This window comes from Papio anubis, chromosome 4 (assembly GCF_008728515.1).
Source record: "Papio anubis isolate 15944 chromosome 4, Panubis1.0, whole genome shotgun sequence".
NCBI classification, from domain to species: domain Eukaryota; kingdom Metazoa; phylum Chordata; class Mammalia; order Primates; family Cercopithecidae; genus Papio; species Papio anubis.
This window is the reverse complement of record NC_044979.1, coordinates 117,109,254-117,128,546: the sequence shown is the minus strand read 5'-3', so window position 1 is coordinate 117,128,546 and position 19,293 is coordinate 117,109,254. Positions and strand designations below refer to the sequence as shown.

The 19,293-nt window shown below is 49.8% G+C and overlaps 1 protein-coding gene across 17 annotated transcripts in view; it reads left to right on the top strand.

Moving 5' to 3' along the window:
• TNS3 (tensin 3) overlaps window positions 1-19,293 on the top strand; it is a 309,033-nt gene that overhangs the window by 204,466 nt on the left and 85,274 nt on the right. For all 17 annotated transcript variants that reach the window (XM_031665397.1, XM_031665393.1, XM_031665405.1 and 14 more), the window contains one exon: window positions 14,889-16,145. In XM_031665397.1, coding sequence (XP_031521257.1) covers window positions 14,889-16,145 — 1,257 coding nt within the window. The remainder of the gene's footprint in view (window positions 1-14,888; window positions 16,146-19,293) is intronic.

Sequence of the window (19,293 nt, the reverse complement as noted above, 5' to 3'; positions counted from 1 at the left end):
GCCTGGCTGCCACTCCTGAAAAATTCAGGGCTTTCGAAGTTTAGAGGAAGTTGAGGGTATGTCATGAGAAATTCTAAAGTGAAACCAAAGAAAGTTCTCTAAAGTCCAGAGTCAAGGCGAGGGTCCCAATAAAATGTTGATAGTTTCCCAGGAGAAACCACAGAAATGCCTGTGATGAGAGTGTTTGAGCTGAGACCCAGGGAGGCATGGACGTGTGGGGGATGGGCTGGGAAGTGAGGGGCAGTGGCAGCCCACGGGGCTGGAGAACGCTGTAGCCAGGGGTACCAGTTTCCAGAGAGAAATGAGTTTTGGGTGAAAGTGTTCTGAAGTGGAGTGCAGGAGGCACAGGCTGCTCCTTCCTGGCCTCTGGGCACACAGCTGCCCCTCCAGAGAGCCCCTGGGACGGGCCTGTCTGCCCAGGTGGATGGGGAAGGGACTGACATTGGAGAAGGGATCACACAGACTCAGTGTAGTGGACAGGTAGGGATGTCAGCTCAGGAGGACGTGTCCTTGGAAAAAAAGTTCAGAAAGGAGCAAACGGTGGAGACAGTGGGGAGAAAGGGCGGTCAGGGGCTGGAGGGACCTCCATTTGTTGAAAGTTGGTGGTGTCATGTTTTCAAGTCAGAACTTTCTACCAGGAGCTATGTGAATTTAGATGTCACTTTCATGTGTCTCTCCTCATGAGGAGGAACTTCACGGGAGGCCCTGCACAGCAGCTTCTGACCTGCAGTCCGGGTAATGGCCTCCTCAGAAGCCACACCCTGATCTGTCTAGGTGGGTGGCTTTCTTTTGGCCTGGAACCCTGCACTAGAGGATGGTCTGATCACAGCGTTGGTTTCATTCCGGTAACCAGCGCACAGAAGAGAGTGTCTTCTCTCTCCTTGAATGTTGTATGCCGCAGACTCTGTTGCAGAAATCCCCTGTCTACCCGAGGTCAGAGCCTGCCTCTGTCCCCAGATGCTTTGCATTAAACCTGAGTGCACGTGGGAGCCTCGGGCTGGTTGCCCTTGCTAAATATGCCCTTGTTACCATGTGGTTTCTAGCCTGAGAATATTCTTTTTTATGTATTGAGATCAGATTCACGGCACATAAATTTACCATTCTAACCATTTTAAAGTATACAAGGCATTGATTTTTAGTACGTTCACAAGGTTGTGGAACTGTTGCCATTATCTAATTCCAGAACATCTTCATCACCCTAAAAGAAGCCCTGTACTCAATGAGCAGTCACTCCCAGTTCCTCCTTTCCTCAGCCCCTGGCAACCGTGAAGCTACTTTCCTTCTCTCTGTGTTTCCCTATTCTGGACGTCTCACTCCTTGGAGTCGTGCAATGAGTGGCTTTCTGTGATTCACTTCTTTCACTCAGCCTAAGTGTTCCAGCTTCATTCTTGTTGCACTCCATCCTTTCATGGCTGTGATGTGCCACTGTGTGGGCGCATCACACTCTGCCTATTCATTTGTTGGCTGGTGTGCATTTGGGCTCTTAACACTTTTTGTCTAGTGTGAATAATGCTGCCTGTGAACATTCTTGTCTGTGTTTTGGCCTTAGGAGAGTCTTATACCTCTGATCTTTCCCACTACTTTTTGAAATTTCCACATCTTTTCTCATCCTTCTAATTGGTTTCCCATTCTGGAATTTTCTTCTGCCTTTAGGGAGTCCCGAATAGGAGTGGCACTAAACATACTGCCAACCTCCTGTCCCACTTGCTATTTTCAGAGATATTCGGGAAACTCAACAAGTCTTTTCTTCATTAGCTACACAGTGGTCCCTTGAACGATAATTGAACTGTGTGAGTCTGCTTATGTGCAGATTTTTTTCAGCCAACACACAGATTGAAAATACAGTCTATTTAGGATGAGAAGCCTGTGTATATGGAAAGCCCACTTTTCCTATACTCAGGTTCCTCGAGGCTGACTGCAGGATTTGAGTATGTACAGATTTGGTATACTCACAGGTTGTGGTGGGAGACTGGGGGGTGCTGGTGTCTTGGAACCAATCCGCCGCATATACTAAGGGTCGACTGGCCAGCCTGCTGCACAAAATTACAACCCTTCAGGGTGAAAAGGCTTGGGGCCTTTCAAAACACTCTGAGCCACAGAACTGCCTCTGGCCAAACATCAGCAAAGCTTCAAAAGACCTCCTTGTTTCAAGAGAAGTTAATACTAACAGCCTGAACAGGCTCCATGTAATCAAGACCCATTAGCAGGGAACGTGTAGAAAATGAGAGCGTTCTGAGCCTGCCTGCTCAGTGGCCGCCAGCTACATAAACAAGATCTGAAGACCAGTGGGTGCCCGTTGCCATATATTCACAAAGGCTTATGGCAGCCCGTTTACAAAGCTATCATCCACATGAAGAAAACTCGCCCTCAGCCACCGAAAAACAAAACAACAAAAACCCCAACCCCACCCAAATCAAGCCCAACCCAGAACAACATGAAAGGAAACACTCCTTTTGAACATATAACTAATCCTGCTGCCTCTTTCTATTAGAAATGGATAAAGGTACCTTGGCTGTTGCTTTTCTTGCACAGTTTTGTGATGCAATGGTCTGATTTTAAAATTTGCATCCTGTAGGAGGCTGGGACCCCCTGGCCATATCTAGACATACAGTTAGCTACAGTTTGGAGACACGGACATTCATTGCATTATATTCACTGCTCCTAATCTCTTTTCTTTTGATGCAAGATTTAAAAGATTCTTTAAAGCAAACTATTTTGTGATGTTAGTCACTGCCTTTATTGCAGCGATCATGCCATTTGCAGAATAGTAACAATAATTTCGGTACTCTTGATAGGAAGGTGGGTTAGCCAATACCCTTTAAAGAATACCAAATTTAATAGAACTTCTTGCACAATAAGTGCATTATGTCTCATCCTAAAAGAGATTTTTTCTTTCAAGGGTGCGCTGAGTTTTGTCTTAACCTCCTGTAAGTGACATATGCCAATGTGGCCATCTCGGGTGATATATTGAAGACTTGTTACCCTCTGCCTGTGCTTTCAGCCCAGGTATGTCCTGTCTCCCCTGGATGGCTGACTGGTGATTTTTAAAAGGGTTTCCATTGTGCTTTGGGAACCTGAAGGCATCAGAATGGGCTTTTGCTTGTGTGCTGTGTCATATTCTGTTCATTTAAAGAGTAAAGAAAGTGTGTGGTTGGTATTGTGGCCCATGTTGAGCCAAAGCAAAGAGTAAGCCACTGGCTGAAGCCCACCTACGTTGAATGTAATGAGGCCTGAGATGAAAAGGATCTGCTACACTGTACACAGAACATAGAGCTCTGGGCTAACCACACAAAATATGCTGTGTGCAATGAACACTCACGCTGTACTCTTAGCCACATCCCGCACAAAAGACAGAGAGACAACTCCCAGGAGACGGAGCATGTGTGGCAAAGATTTTCCGCCTGGTTACTTTGAAGAAAGCAAAAGGAGGCTGAAACTGTGCTTTGTAAGCCGCGTGGGTTGGTGCTGGCTCCTGGACGTCAGTTCAGAACGCTCAGGAGTGAACGCAGAAGCCTGGTGAGGGACTCCCAGGAGGAGCTCCTTTCTCCACCTCCTCAGCCTCCGGAGTTCAAATTTCACTCAACCTGAGTGCACCAAACCCCACCCTCGTGTTTACATTGCCCTGGCCTTTTTGGCGGAATCAAAGTCCCTGCATAGCCAAGGAAATCTTTTACCTTCTACACTAGTGGGAGGCCAGGTGCCTGGGAGGGACGTGGCGTGCCTCTGCCCTCCCCTGGCGTGCCACTGTCCTGCTGTGAAGGCCTGTGTCAAGGAAAACTGGGCTCAGAAGTGCAGACTGAGAGAGCCGCTGGGCTGTTTTGAAGGAAGGTAAGCAGGGAGCATTTGTGTGTGCACGCATATGTGTGCGTGTGTCTGTTCCTGTGCGGTGCGTTTGTGTGTGCATGTGTGCGTCTGTGTGGCTTCTGTAAGGCTACAAAGATGTGAAACTGAGCTGTGTGCCTGCTGAGATTTACCAACTCGCCAAGACTTCCAGAGGGAAAGAGCTGGTGCTAGCCAGGAGGAGAGGGTGTTATGGAGTGGAATAGTCAGCAGAACGGATGCTTTAACCGGGCAAGAAGGAATGTCGCTCAGGACTTGTCCAGGAATGCCTTTATTGGTTTGCAAGCTGGAGGTGTCTTAACTTACCGACTTCTTTTTGGGGAGGAGTTCAGTGATGGTCTGACATGGCGTTTGTAAGCTCTCTGGCCGCCTCCGTGGCCAGGCGGCTTGGGTGACCTCAGATAAGGCCAACAGGACCTCCTCTTTTCCTCTGGGCTTGGGCCCTAGTGTTTTCACAGTTAGGAGTGCCCAAAAGGGAACTGGGCTGCCCCGTCAGAGGCCTGAGATAGGCGCCTGCTGAATGCTGAGCCTGCACCAGCGTGCTGGTGTGAGAGGTCTGCCCGGGGAGCCGCCCTGGCCTGCCCTGCTGTCAGTGCGGCTGTAGGGGCACCTTGGCAGCGTCCGGGACTCGCCTGCCACAGCCTCACTCGGAGCATAGCGCTCCTTTATCGCCACATTCCAGAGCCTCACCCAGGAGACCACGGGAGCCCTTGGAATCTGGCCCAACTCCCGAGTCGCTCCTGCTCTGCAGTGGGGTGCCTTCCCTTCCCGGAGAGGCGGTTTGTGGCTGGGCAGGCGTTTCTGTGTGGAAGGTTCTGCTCTGGTTCTGGCTTTTGTTAATTTTTTTTTTGCTCTGTATTTCTCTAAGAATTTACAGTCAGCCTCGTTTTTAGAAAGCGTGAGCAAGGAGCTCAGCTTTACTCCAGAGGGAGGGATTTTCCAGCACCCTTGGGCAGTCTCAGTAAGGTGTCCCGCTGCTGCGCTGCAGTCTCTGTCCTGCTGGGCGCCTCCCCTCCTGGCAACTCAGACAGTGATTTGGGGTCTGGGGGCTTGGGAAGGAGTTCACTCTCAAGATGAGGCTGACGTACCAAGGGAACAATGCCTTAGAATGGAGTTATTCCGCCTAAGGAGAGAAAGAGTTGTCCCTACAGAGTAGAGTTTATTACCGTCTTTTATTTTTTGTAAAAAAAAAAAAAAGAAAGAGGAAATATATCAAAGTCATAGGGTCTCTGATTTAGTAGATTAAAAGCAATGTTCTCAAAGACCCAAGTGTAGTCCTCATTTCTTAGCTCTTGATTTTTCTCTGGAGTAGAAAATGATTTAATACAAAGTCCAAAAATTATTAATTAGCAAAGAGTCAGAATTCTACTGTAATAAAATTAAAGCAAACCTTGTTTTAGTGAGAGGTTATACATGCTCTAATTATAAATGTCCACATGGAAAAAACAAGAGTGATTTTTGCATATGCTGTGGATAAGACAATACAACACCCCTTGAGAAGGAACCTCTTGGCTCAGACATCGCTTCCTGACTGGGAAGGTCTTTCTGTGCCTGCAGCTCCTACCAGGCCTCCAGGGAGCAGGTACCCTTGGGACATCGCCAGGGCTACCCGTACCTCCCCTCCTGGCTTCAGATGCGAGAATGCTCCTTGCCTCATTGTTAACCCCATTCAACACTGCCTTGTGCTCTGGGCCACAGCCTAGTTTTCAGACGTCCTAGCTTGGTGATGGTCTCTTCCATGCTGCGGAGCCTGAAATCCAGGCAGTCCATCAGCACCTGTCCTCACCAGCACTGAAACCCCCGCTGGCTGTTCCACATTGTGCAGCCTCAGACCCATCAACTGAATAGTCTACTGGAAAACTCACAAGTCCAGCGCCGGTGCCCATCGCTCATGTGTCAGTTGATTTAGCAAATCCAGGAGAAATGTTCTCTCTCTGCGAGGGGAGGTCATGTGATGCAGTGATGGGAACCATGGACGTGCATGACACGATCTGCCAGATCACCCTTACCCGTCTCCCTGTGAAACCTGGACATGTTCTGGTCCCTTGCAGCCCCCTAACCTCATAGGTTCAACAGAGGAGAACCCATGTCCCTTCTGGGTTTGCTTTGAGCCTCAAATGAGGCAGTAGGTGAAGTTCTTGGAAGACAGTAGTTGCCCAGTTAGCTTATCACTGCTGCTTTTGCCATCATTGCTGTCAGTGACTGAGGAAACAAAAAAAGTACGGGGTGGGAAAACAGTTTTACAGCTGGTAAGAGCCTGAGCCAGGCAGCTTGGCCATAAAGTCGCACTGGGTGGATGGTTAGCAAAATTGGTGCCTGGGACAATTTGAGTCGTATTAAAAAATGACTTACAGAACTTTTGAATACGTTTTTTAAAACCCATCTCTTATCATAGCTTTATATTAGAGAACAATTCTTCAGGGTAATTCTCGAGGCGGGAGGTCAGTGGACCTGCTTTCTGTGTACTCACTGATTAGATGTTCATGGAGCACTCCTCTGTCCCTCAGCTCTGCACCCAGAGGGTCCACACGTGAATCACATGTGAGTTCCGGGAATTCTTCACTTGACCAGGGAGGGGGAAAGCACAGAAAGAAGGGTTTGCCCAGTGCCTGCTGTGTGCCGTGCCTTTCGTGTTGCACCCCAGTAGTCCTGGGAGCTGATACCAGCAAACACACCCTTCTCCAGGTTGCTTCGCAACAGACAAGGAAAGTGAGGCACAGAGAGAGAGGCTGAGTGATTCATTCATCTGAAGTCACACAGCTATGATGAAGCCAGGACTCAAGCCTGGGTTATGCCAGAACGTCTAGAAGGGGAGGGAAGGTGTGCACATGAATCACTCCATTGGAAATGTCAAAAGATGCTTTATGTGACAGTGAGGTGCAAAGGGACTATGATCGCTATCCCAAGGAGAGAGGGTTTCCTTTGTCTCATGGAATTTAGGAAGAGGAGGGAAGGCCTTTAAAGAGGGAGAGGAGGGCAAGGGGGAGAGGGAGAAGGAGGAAGGGGAGGAGGACGAAGAGGACGAAAGGGAGGAGGGGGAAGAAGAGGAAGAGGGGAGGAAGGGAGGAGATCAAGAGGAGCCACCTCAGGTTGGGGCCTAGTGTGCTGTGAGTCTCATTTCTGTCTTGATCTCACAACGGTTGTTTTAATTGAGGTGCAATTTGCATGCAGTAAAATGTGCTCTATTTAGTATACAGTAGTCTGAGTTTGACAAACATTATGCCATGACACTCCCACCACTATCAAGACACAGATATTTCTGTTGCCCAAACCATCCCTCGCACCCTTTGCAGCCTCCACTCCTCTCCTGGCCCTGACCACAGCCATTTGTGTCCAAACACAATGTCTCCACCCCAGAATGTCACCTACGTGGAGTCGTACATAGTCCTTGAGACCCCTCCAGGGGACCGCCTGCAGACGAGTGCTCGTTCTTGAAACCAAAGCCTCTCTGTCTTCAGTATTTTCCCTGGGCTGTGCTTGTCAGAGCCTTACCATGGGCACTTGCAGCTGCAGACACAATTCCAATAAACCTCCACTTATTGGGATTGTTTGGATATGGTGAATTGATTCAGCTGGGCTGGTCCCAAGTGAGTCATTTGAGGGCGATCTGGGGACAGGATGGGTCCTGGCTGTGTCTGGAGAAGCTACCTGTTCCCTGTGGTGGTCCAGGCGCAGGTGGGACCTCTGGCATATCCATGGCTCCTGACCCCAATGGGGCTGCTGGTACCATGGGCGTGTGGGGGTGCTGAAGAGTCCATGCTAGGAGCAGCACCTGATCCACTAATTGTGAGGATAGAAATGCACTTGCTTGAAGAAACAGAACATAAAACTGACCATCACTACAGCAGCTGTGGCAGCACAGGGGTCTGTCCCCGATAATGAATCATTTTAGGAGTTAGAGAGGAAAGCACAAATCGCTTGATAGTCTCTGAGGAGTGAGTGAGGTGTATATGAGTGTGTGTGTGTGTGTGTGTGTGTGTCTTGATCTAGATATCTGTAAAATATAAACGTGATTGACTAAGATTAGAATTTTATCATTTTTAAGGGATGGAAATAATGGGTGTTGGAGTTGGCGGGAGGTCGGTTTAAATTTCAGATGTTCTATTCAGTAGGCTTGTAAAAAAATCATTAATGTTAGTGCAGGCTCTCTCAGCCTCTGATTTCTCATCTGTAAAATGAACTTCCCATTTCCTGCTTCACAGAATTGCTTTGGGAATTGAGTGGGATCCCTAGGGCCTAACAGTGTGCTGGGAGCATGGGAGGAGCTTGCACAGTGGCCTTGTCTTTAGGTGGTCAGCTGAGTGGTAGGAGAAGGGTGTTTCCAGAATTCTCTCTGTTCGTCAGGTGATGAAGATGCCAATTCCTGCAGCCTCACCTGGCTCACCTGAGGGTGGCCGCTTCGGCATCAGTGGGTGCTTTTCTTCTCACACGCCACTCGGTCTTTCCCTTGCCTCTGTTGATCTGTCTATTCAGATGCCGTGAAATGTGCCCACCACCCTTTCCATCTCTTGTTCCTCTCTGTTCCCCAAGGGGGCTGGTCCATGCTGCAGCACATCATCAGGACTGGGCTGAATATTGCTTCTAAGTCCCCATTTATGACTAGCAATCATAGCAGTGCTTAGTCAACTCTTACCAACTTTCATGCAGAAGAATTTTCTAGTTTCTCCTTTGAAACTAAAAAGTTTCAGGGAGGATACTGTTAGTTCTTTTGAAATGAAAAGTTACTTTTTAAGCACACCTGTCGCAAAAAGTAGAATATGGGATTCTTAGCATCAGTACCTACAAAAAGGAAAGGTTCTACATCGCTTCATAAATCTATCAGATTTGTCCTTCTTTTGCTTCAAATCAACTTTCTGTTGGAAGCAGGGCCAGTGGACAGTTCAGTGGATTACAGATCAGTGATGAGTATTTTTGGTTGCTAAGTGATTGATGATGGAGGGTGCTGAAGTGTGAGGTCAACCGTCCCTTTGGCCAGCTGATTGTTAGCTTGCCGGGGAGCACAGTTGGGCATTGCCTAATCTGTTTTCAGCCGGGATGGAAGGGATATTTTCACATATATTTTTTTGTCTTGTCCATTTTTTGAGTGACTTTTGAAATACTTTCTGAGTGCCTCTTACTCTCTTGCCTCCTTGTGGGAAAGCCACGTTTCAGTACCAGGGTTGGGGTGGAAAGAGAAGGATTCCCTGCAGGGAGGGTGGGTGAGGAAGTCTGTTGCTGCAGGTCCTCCAAGGAGACAAGAATGTCTGTTCTGTATTTTCTTCCTTCTGGTCCTTTTCCAGGCGATAAACTTCACTGGTATGTCATGCAGCGGAAGTCATTCAGAGCCATATTTATGTTTGTTGGATTTTGAACTAAGATCCGGCCACAAGGAAATCGTTGCCAGACAGTGGACAGGCTCCCTTGGGAGGGGAGGTCCTTGGTGCTGTTGGCTGGGTCTGGTGGCAACGCAAGGGAAAGGGGACACCGAATGGGATGATTTACCCTGGACTGAGATGTGGAAAGGTTCTCCTGCATCCGCAGCTGAAGAGCTATGGGATCCCCGCGAGTTACTTCCTCCCACTCTGGGATCAGGTTCTAAATTTGCAGAATGAGGGTTGATTCAGACTTCCCCATACTCCCTTTGAGATGGAAGCAAAATGTTAAAATATGTTATTTAAGGATATAAAAAGGTGGAAGGGGCAGACGAGTGGCAGGACCCCACCTTTGAGAATTCTGTCCTTACCCCACCACCTCCTCACAGCAGTGTCAGCCCTGATAGCACGTCAGGTGTCAGAGACAGAGTGGAGACTTGAAGCCCTGCAGCCTCCCTCACCTAGTAGGGGCTCCTCACCCTCCCTGCCCCTAGGAGTTCGTCAGGGCACCAGGAACCCCACCGACAACCCATGTCCAGGAACCACAGATGGGAGTTTTGTTGGCTATGTCCTTTCTCTGGTCTGGGTGCAGAAAATTACTTTCTACGTCACTTTTCCAAACCAGAACCATATTATCAGTAGCATTCTGCCATCAGTTAAGGAGGGTGTCCTTTAATGATGGATCAGCGCCTTTGGGGGCTGCAGACAACAAGGTGTGGGCTCCTGTTTGGTTTCTCATTGGCAAGACTGGCAGTCAGCCATGCAATGACCCTGCTTCCACACCCCTGTTAGGTTTCATTTCTAGGCAGGATTCTCTTTTTATTGCTCTTGTCCTGCAGCTTTTGCATTGAGTCTTAGAAAGCATAACAGTGGCAGAAAGTGTTTAGGTGAGGCTCTTTCCTATGCGCCCAGTGTAGAGGCAACAGTTTCATAGGTGAGAAGATAGACGATACAGAGGTCAGAAGACAGATATTCACCCAGCCCTGCCACTTGGAGCTGTGTGGGTTTGAGCAATGAAACGCCAACCTCACAGGTGGCAGGAGGATAAAGGAGACTGGAAATGACAGTTAGCATGGTGCCATTTGCTTGCATCTGCTGTTTGCCAGGGCTCTGTCTCATTAATATTCGTGCCCCTGGTTCCGAGCACATTGTGTCCAGATAATGTTCAAATGTCCCCTGGATATCCTGCTTCCTGCTTCATGGGCAAATGGGCTAACCTTTAGGGTCACGACTTTTGTTTTCTTTGGAATTTAGAACCCTTAAATTGGGTGACTTCATTTACTTTTCCAGTTGTGTTCATTGTCAGTTGGAGACCAGCCAGGTCAGTAGCGATGGCCGCCCTGTTTCCGCCTCTCACGAATGGGCGGACCTGGCTGTGCTGCCTGGGAAAAGGCCCAGAGAACGGGGACACCTGGGCTGCAGGTGGCCAAGGGCTGCACGGCTCTTCTACCTTCAGATCCTTGTGGGCTGTGTGTGTGTTTGGTTTGGGTTGGTGGTGGTTCTTTGCTTGTTTGTTTTGCCTGCTAAGGCAGCTGAGCTTTCCAAAATAGCTCCCCAGATGTTGTCATGTGTGAAAAAGCTCAAACTTTTAGCCTCTCACTCAATACTCACCTGGTGTCAGAAGCTGTTCTCTAATGCTAGAAATGTAAGAGAGAGCAAAATAAAGCAAACCACCTGCCCTCAATGAGCCTGAGTCCCCGTGTGTGAAGGTGCAGTTCTTCTGAATGCAAGTATGTACTCTGGATAAAAACCCAGTGAGGAAAGGGTGGTCAGGGCAGCACCTGTTGAGGAGGTGAGGGAGATGAGATGCAGAGAGGGACAGGAGCCAAAGCCCCAGGGCAGGTGCATGCTTGCAGTGGACTGCTAGGAACAGGGCAGGCAGTGAAGAGATGAGCCCAGGGAGCGGATGCCAGGCCCTGTCCACTATGGGAAGAGCCTTTAATAGTAGTTATGAGTGCTCTTACTTGGAGCCAAAGATGGAAAGCATCTTTGTGTCTTTCATTCCATTGAAAGATAGGAAGCATTCCGTTTTATAAATGTAAAACCGGGAAACTGAACAGCCTGAATGTCATGACCAGGAACGCACACAGAGTAAATGGTGGAATGGGGATCCCATCTTTAAGGATAAAGGGAAACAGCCATCTCCTTTGTCCAACTGAAATTCAAGTTCTTCCTTTTGCAAAGTGATAGCCCTTTACAAGAAAACAGGATAGGAACAGTGTGTTCCAGAGGCCCCTTCTCCTTCCCTCCCCCTGAGGCTGACTCTCCTGCCCCCACTGAAGACCACGGGGGTGTAGGTGCAGGGGGTTGTCTGTGGAGCTCCTGGGATGGCCTACCCAGAGCTCTGCACCTTTAGAAAGATCTGTGTTGCCACCGAGTGATTCAGAAGCTTGACCAGTCCTATCTTGGAATTCACCTGATAATGCTTCATATTCTTTTCCTGTCCATTTAACATTTATTGGGCATTTTCTGATGTAGAAAACTACATATGTATGTAGCAGGAAGTTTAGCAGGAGTCCAGCCTTGTCTTTGACGCTGGATAGGGCTGGACTGGACCCTCTCTGTCCCATGGCTGTGCTCTCATGTATTAATAGGAAGGTGGTTGAACACCACCTGGGCTGTCAGGATTTGATGAGACCCCGCTTGGAGGGCTCAGAATGGGCCTGACATAGATGGAGTGTATAGTCAATGGTAATGGAAATGTTGTTGTTTTTAATGCATGTATTATTATTTTAAGGTTTCTACCACTAATAAAATAGGATTATTCATACCCTCCCACAGGAGAGGGACTATCCTCTGCCTTACCATTTGGTATGGAGCCTTCTAATCATGTACTGTTCTTAGCAGGCAGGGCAGGGAGCTAGCTGAAGGATTCCACCTCAGACTGATTAATAAGCCCTTTTTGACAGCATTTTAATTTAGATTAGAAGAATTGTTTTACAACTCATTCTTGGGCTTTTTTTTTATGTCATTGTGCCAATTTATTTTAACTCAGATTTAGGGAGAAGGGTGTGGGAGTCATATAGACTTAGTAGTGTGAAATCTGTGACTGTAGTGGGTAGGCTCATGCCGCGGGCTGAGTGGCCCTGCAGTGTGTGTCCTGGCTGCCAGCCAGGTGTGGGAGGGACTGGGTTGATGGCCATACAGCACCCTCCATCGTGGGGAGGAGGAGTAGTCTTTGTCATTTTCACGGAGCAGAAGCTGTTTATCAGCACCTCCTTCTCACACTCTGAAAACAGCAAGAAGGATTTACCAGGTCTTACATTTGTTAAATTTTCCTGGTAACAGGAAATCTAAACAGAAACCAAATTAAATTGATGTTTACTTAGGGCCTATAAAGACACTCACCCCTGTGCTATGCCGTTTAATTCTCAGGTCAACCTTTTCATAGAACCATCTACCCACACCCTCATTTTATAGCCAGGAAGCTGAAGGTCAAGGTGAATGCACCAGTTGGTAGAACCCTAAGGGTGGACTCAGGGTAGAGCTGGGATTTGAACCAGTGTCCATCTGATGCCAGAGCTTCTTCAAGGGACCACTCTACTTCGCAATCGCCTAGTGATTGCATTAACAAATGGATTGCATTTTCCATTTTTGAAATTGTAGAGGTGATATTTGCACGTGCCTTATAATTTAGGCCAGTCTTTCCAGGTGTCTCCTTTGTTTAATTTGCACAGAGCTGGGTGAAGTAGGTGTTTTAGTCTCTGCCTGTTCTGAAGCCTGGTCACTCGGTGATCCCTGGTCAGAGCAATGTGAGTTCAGTGCCACCTCTTTGTGGGCAGGGCCACTGACAGAGCCTCCAGGTGTGTGCCCTCCTGGTGCTCTCTGAGCAGGTGGGCAGTGGGCCAGCAGGAGCACACAGGCCTCAGGGCCAGTGCACCTGGGTTCTAGGCCCACCTCCACCGCCTAGCAGCTGCCTGACCTTGGGCAAATTATTTATTCTCTTTGATCCTCAGTTGCTTATAGATAAACAAGAAAATAGGTCATACTGTGAAAATTAGAGAAAATGCACGATGCTCCTGTCCTGTCAATAAAAGGTACTCAGAAAACAGCAGCTGTTACTGAGGCTGTTACCTTGAATGAATCCCATGGCATATGTCCTGTCATCACTTTCCCTGCCTTGAAGACTTGGTTTATTTTCAGCATTTTGTGTAGCATTTCTACTCCCAGACCCTCCCTTCCCTAGGCTTGACTTTAGGATGGGAGTCACGGCCACTGCAGATGGGCCCATACCCCTGTGTCCACTCTCCCCACTCCTTGCTTCTCTGCATGCTTTCCCTTGGGCACGGTTGAAACAAGAAGAAAGCCTTACGTGGGCGTGTTTTCAGCACCACACCCCAGTACCTCTCAGGACTCTGTCCTAACACGTTGTCCCAGTGTTTTCAAAAAAGCCAGCAGCTGCTGACCATGGTGGTGCATCAGCCTGGAGCCCGGGGCTATGAGGCACATGCTTAGGGCAGGTCCCTCCAGAGGGCTCCTGGGCCAGGCTTGGTGACTGCTGTTAGGTAGTGGCTCACGTCTCTCAAATTCCAGGTGCCTACGCAGCGTGGGCTTCCCACCACCAGCAGCTCCCTGGCTGTGGAATGCTTGCAATTTCACAGTTGAGAAAGTAGAAGGTGGGGGAGGCCCATGGGGTGCGGCATGTGCTGACTACAAACTCCAGCTTATTTTAGGAGGCTCTTGGCAAGGACCTGCTGTGTGTGGTCGCGGCAATTGGCCAGTCAGCACATTGAGGCTCGGGAGTCCCAGAATGCCAGAGTCATGGCCATGATTAATAATAGCAGCCGATGCTTCAGCCCTTCCTGCCCACACTTTAGTTCAAAGTTTTATTTTCTTGACATTCCATGTATGGAAATCAGCGCATGAAAGTCAGCCTCAAGTGTCTGTGATCCTGAGACATTCACCAGACACCTACTTGGCCCAAAGTTGCTGTGCCAAGCAGGAAGACCCAAACCAATTCCTGTACTTTCTCTTTTCATTGAATTTCATATTGACATTTGAGCAGACATTCAGTTTTTTTTTTCCTTTTTTTTTTTTTTTTTGAGACAGAGTCTTGCTCTCTTGCCCAGGCTGGAGTGCAGTGGCACAACCACTGCTCACTACATCCTCTGCCTCGCAGGTTCAAGCAATTCTCTTGCCTCAGCCTCCTGACTAGCTGAGACTACAGGCATGCACCACCACACCTGGCTAATTTTTGTATTTTTAGTAGAGACGGGTTTCACCAAGACATTCAATTTAATAGGAATTTGCTACCCAGCACCTTGCTGATGCTCAACAAATGTTAGACAGGTCTATGAACGGAAGCTCTTCTTTGTCTAGGATGAACAGTCCATTCTTGGGGATTTATGAGCCGAGCTGGCCTCAACGTTCACAGTCGTGATGAAATTAACAATGAGCCCCAAAGGCAAGATGATTCAAAAGGTGAAGAATCCCAGAGTTCAGAATGACAATTTGTTCTGCATGGAAAGGTAGAAATGATTCAAGCACCTGAAGATGTTCATTTGAATGCCTTTTCATTGGCATCCTCCAGAGTCTATATAGAACTTTGTGATCTTAGAGGGATCTTTGTCCCTGTTTATTGTAAATCATAGTTTGAATCCATTTATTTGTTTAGACAAATGCACACACTCATTCTGAGGGTGTGAGACTTGCTTTCATCCCGGACTGAAAGCCTCTCTCTGGTTTTCTCCCCCGCAGTGCTACACACGCAGGGCCCTGTCGATGGCAGCCTTTACGCGAAGGTGAGGAAGAAAAGCTCCTCAGATCCTGGCATCCCAGGTGGCCCCCAGACCGTCCCGACCACCAACAGCCCAGACCACAGTGACCACACCTTGTCTGTCAGCAGTGACTCCGGCCACTCTACAGCCTCTGCCAGGACTGATAAGACGGAAGAGCGCCTGGCTCCAGGAACCAGGAGGGGCCTGAGCGCCCAGGAGAAGGCCGAGTTGGACCAGCTGCTCAGTGGCTTTGGCCTGGAGGATCCTGGAAGCTCCCTCAAGGAAATGACTGATGCTCGAAGCAAGTACAGTGGGACTCGCCACGTGGTGCCGGCCCAGGTTCATGTGAATGGAGACGCTGCTCTGAAGGACCGGGAGACGGACATTCTGGATGACGAGATGCCCCACCACGACCTGCACAGTGTGGACAGCCTTGGGACCCTATCCTCCTCGGAAGGGCCGCAGTCGGCCCACCTGGGTCCCTTCACCTGCCACAAGAGCAGCCAGAATTCACTCCTATCTGACGGTTTTGGGAACAACGTTGGTGAAGATCCGCAGGGCACCCTTGTTCCGGACCTGGGCCTTGGCATGGACGGCCCCTATGAGCGGGAGCGGACTTTCGGAAGTCGAGAACCCAAGCAGCCCCAGCCCCTGCTGAGAAAGCCCTCAGTGTCCTCTCAGATGCAGGCCTACGGGCAGAGCAGCTACTCCACACAGACCTGGGTGCGCCAGCAGCAGATGGTTGTAGCTCACCAGTATAGCTTCGCCCCCGATGGGGAAGCCCGGCTGGTGAGCCGCGGCCCTGCAGACAATCCCGGCCTCGTCCAGGCCCAGCCCAGAGTCCCACTCACCCCCACCCGAGGGACCAGCAGTAGGGTGGCTGTCCAGAGGGGTGTAGGCAGTGGGCCACACCCCTCTGACACACAGCAGCCCTCTCCCAGCAAAGCGTTCAAACCCAGGTTTCCAGGCGACCAGGTTATGAATGGAGCTGGCCCAGAGCTGAGCACAGGCCCCTCCCCAGGCTCGCCCACCCTGGACATCGACCAGTCCATCGAACAGCTCAACAGGCTGATCCTGGAGCTGGATCCCACCTTCGAACCCATCCCTACCCACATGAATGCCCTCGGTAGCCAGGCCAATGGCTCTGTGTCTCCGGACAGCGTGGGAGGCGGGCTCCGGGCAAGCAGCAGACTGCCTGACACAGGAGAGGGCCCCAACAGGGCCCCTGGGCGGCAAGGTGAGCTGGGGCTCCACGGGAGGTGCTCCACGGGAGGCTAATGTGTGATGAGAAATCAGCCTAGTAGGTTCGCTTTTGGCAAAACCCACAAGGGAGGGACATTTCCCTTGCAGTTTCAACTCTCGTGAATTTTGGCCTAGGATCCAAATGCTGTCAGGCTGGTGTGGTCCCTTGGTGGGAGATTTGGAGGGTGGGAGAACCAGGCAGAAGACCTGTTGTTAACGTCAGTGCAGGGGCAGGGACAGCCCCTCATGCCTTCATTGCAGAGTGGGCTTAACAGTGAAACCGTTCTCCCTTCATGAATGCTGGTGGATTTACGAAGGAAGCATACTTACTTCTGTCCTTGTGGTATAGATCAGGGCTTTGTGGAAAAATGCCAGCTACTTCAGTGGGGCTGAAGGTTGGGGATGAAGAGGACTGCTGAGCCCTCAGACAGCTTTGTCACAAGGAAGTGATTCAGCAGTGGTGGTATAAAAATGTTCTGATTACAAATACACGTGTCAGAGTTGGCCATGGTGGTGTCGGGGGACTGGTTATGGAAGGCAGTGGCTGGGTGGAGGCTCGGGGTCCACAAGGGGTTCTACCACGGAGAGCAGCTTAGTGATGGGAGGGGCTTGGGGGAGCAGGCTCATGGGTGAGGGGACTGAGAGCTGTGGTGGGGCCCAGAGCCATGGGGCCAGGTGCAGGGGCCTCCTGGGGATGCCCCAAAACCAGGTGGGGGTCATGCTAACTGCAGGGAGGCCAAGACTGCACGTGTCCTTTTCCCCTGAGGCTGGTGGTTTAGAAACCAGCACAGGGCCTTTCTGCCTAGCTTTGAGGCCTGGGAAGAACCAGGGCTGGGAGTGGTGGACAGGCAGCGACCTCTGCCTAGGTCACAGCAGCACTGTCTTCAAGCTGCATCGATGTAATGGGGCAAATTGCATGTTGGGACCAGATTACTATACAGTGTTCTTTCTGTTGGGAGGTCATGAAAGCCGAGGGGACCAGAGAGCTGGAGGTGGTCATGTCGGCCAGGGAAGACACTCAGCAGGCAGAGAAGGGCACTGAAACGGAGCAAGGTTGTCTCAGTAGGGGACTGTGTGGGTGAGATCATGTGGTCTGGAAGCTCCTGCACAGAGGTGCACGCCAGGGGAGGGCAGCCAGGCTGTAGCGGCTATGCCTGGGGGCCGCTGGGAGGCTACAGGAGGTGGAGAGACGGAGCTGTGTTCTGGGAGCCCTGGCAGTGATATGCAGGGACCAGGACCCAAGGATAACCTTGAGCCAGAGAGTGTGGCATCCATATGATGCCAGGGCCTCCCACATTGGCACGTTGGGGTGTGTTGGCAAATGGGGGCCGCTGGCTCCTTAGAGGGACTTGCCTCTAAAAGTGAAGACCAGAGAGGTAAAGGACGAGGGAGAATATGGCTATGTGACACCGTGCATGTGATTCCCACCATGGGCTGGTAACACTGATGAGAGATGCTACCATTTATGCCCACGTGGTTCTTGGTTTAGGTGTGCTGGCCCATGTCGTCATCCTAAGCACCTTGGCTGCAGGCACCAGTCCCTGCCTTATAGTCGTGTTGACGGAGATGTCAGTAGGTTACATGGCCCGCCCAGGTTCACATGGGACCGGCGTAGTAGAGCAAATGTCTGTGCCCTGCGGTGTGGACTCAGTGTCTCCAGCCTCTTTGGAGTCACACAGGTGAGGACTGCAGTCCCAACTCAGGTGTGGGGTGGCCTGCGGGAAGGAGCACACGCTCTGCAGATGTTGATCCTGGTGTCAGGTCTGAGTGTGCTGTGGGCTGCCTGAGTGACGCACATGTGTAAAGGGCAGTGTCTCTGTGAATTTCTCTTCACTCCATCTGTGAGAAGGAAACCCTATCCCAGTGCCTGGCCCAGGGAAGGTGTGAAGAAAGGCTCGTCCACATCCACCTCTCACTTACTAGGGGTGTGACTGAGCAAACAGCTGTCATTCCAGCCTACCTGAGTAACTCCGTCTTTGTATGTCCTGAGCTGGGAGTTTGAAGGAGCCTGGAGAGTCCCCCATGAGTAGATTATTGGACTTTACAATACAGCTGTATAGCAACCACTACACCACAGCAGGGTAGCAGTTCCTGAACAATAGGTCCAGGTTGATGCATTAAACAAATATATTTGGGAAATTCTGAGTTTACAAAAAAGGCTCCAATGAGAACAAAACTATCTGCAGTATCACAGCTGACTTACTTCACCAAACCTTCTTGAAAGAAGTTACTTGGAAACATTAAAATCAGAAGTCTTTTCTCCTGGATAACAATCTCATGTAGATTTGGAGGAGGCTGGAGGCATCTGAGTGTATGTGGAGAAGAGGACTCCATGGCTTAGGTTAACATATAGTGGTCTCTTGAGGTTAATATGTCTTCCAATTGATTGAATTCAATCCTTAGTGATTCCCCGTTCTTGCTGCAAATAAACAGTTATAAGGCCTGGAGTTTTAGAAAGCCACATCATATTATTCACCCTCAGATTGGCTGTTTTTAAATTACTTGGTAAACTCATTATTTATTTATTTTTATTTTTATTTATTTATTTTTTTGAGACAGAGTCTCACTCTGTCGCCCAGGCTGGAGTGCAATGATGTGATCTCAGCTCACTGCAAGCTCCGCCTCCCAGGTTCATGCCATTCTCCTGCCTCAACCCAGTAGCTGGGACTACAGGCACCCGCTACCGTGCCCGGCTAATTTTTTGTATTTTTAATAGAGATGGGGATTCACCGTGTTAGCCAGGATGGTCTTGATCTACTGACCTTGTGATGTCTGCCTTGGCCTCCCAAAGTGCTGGGATTACAGGCGTGAGTTACCGCTCCCAGCCAAACTGATTACTTTAATAATAATTTTTTTTTTTTTTTTGAGTCTTGCTCTGTCACCCAGGCTGGAGTGCAGTGGCACAATCTCGGCTCACTGCAACCTCCGCCTCCCGGGTTCAAATGATTCTCCTGCCTCAGCCTGCCGAGTAGCTGGGACTACAGGCGCGCACCTCCATGCCCGGCTAATTTTTGTATTTTTAGTAGAGATGGGGTTTCACCATATTGGCCAAGCTGGTCTTGAACTCCCAACCTCGCGATATGCCCACCTCGGCCTCCCAAAATGCTGAGATTATAAGCGTGAGCCACTGTGCCCAACCCAGT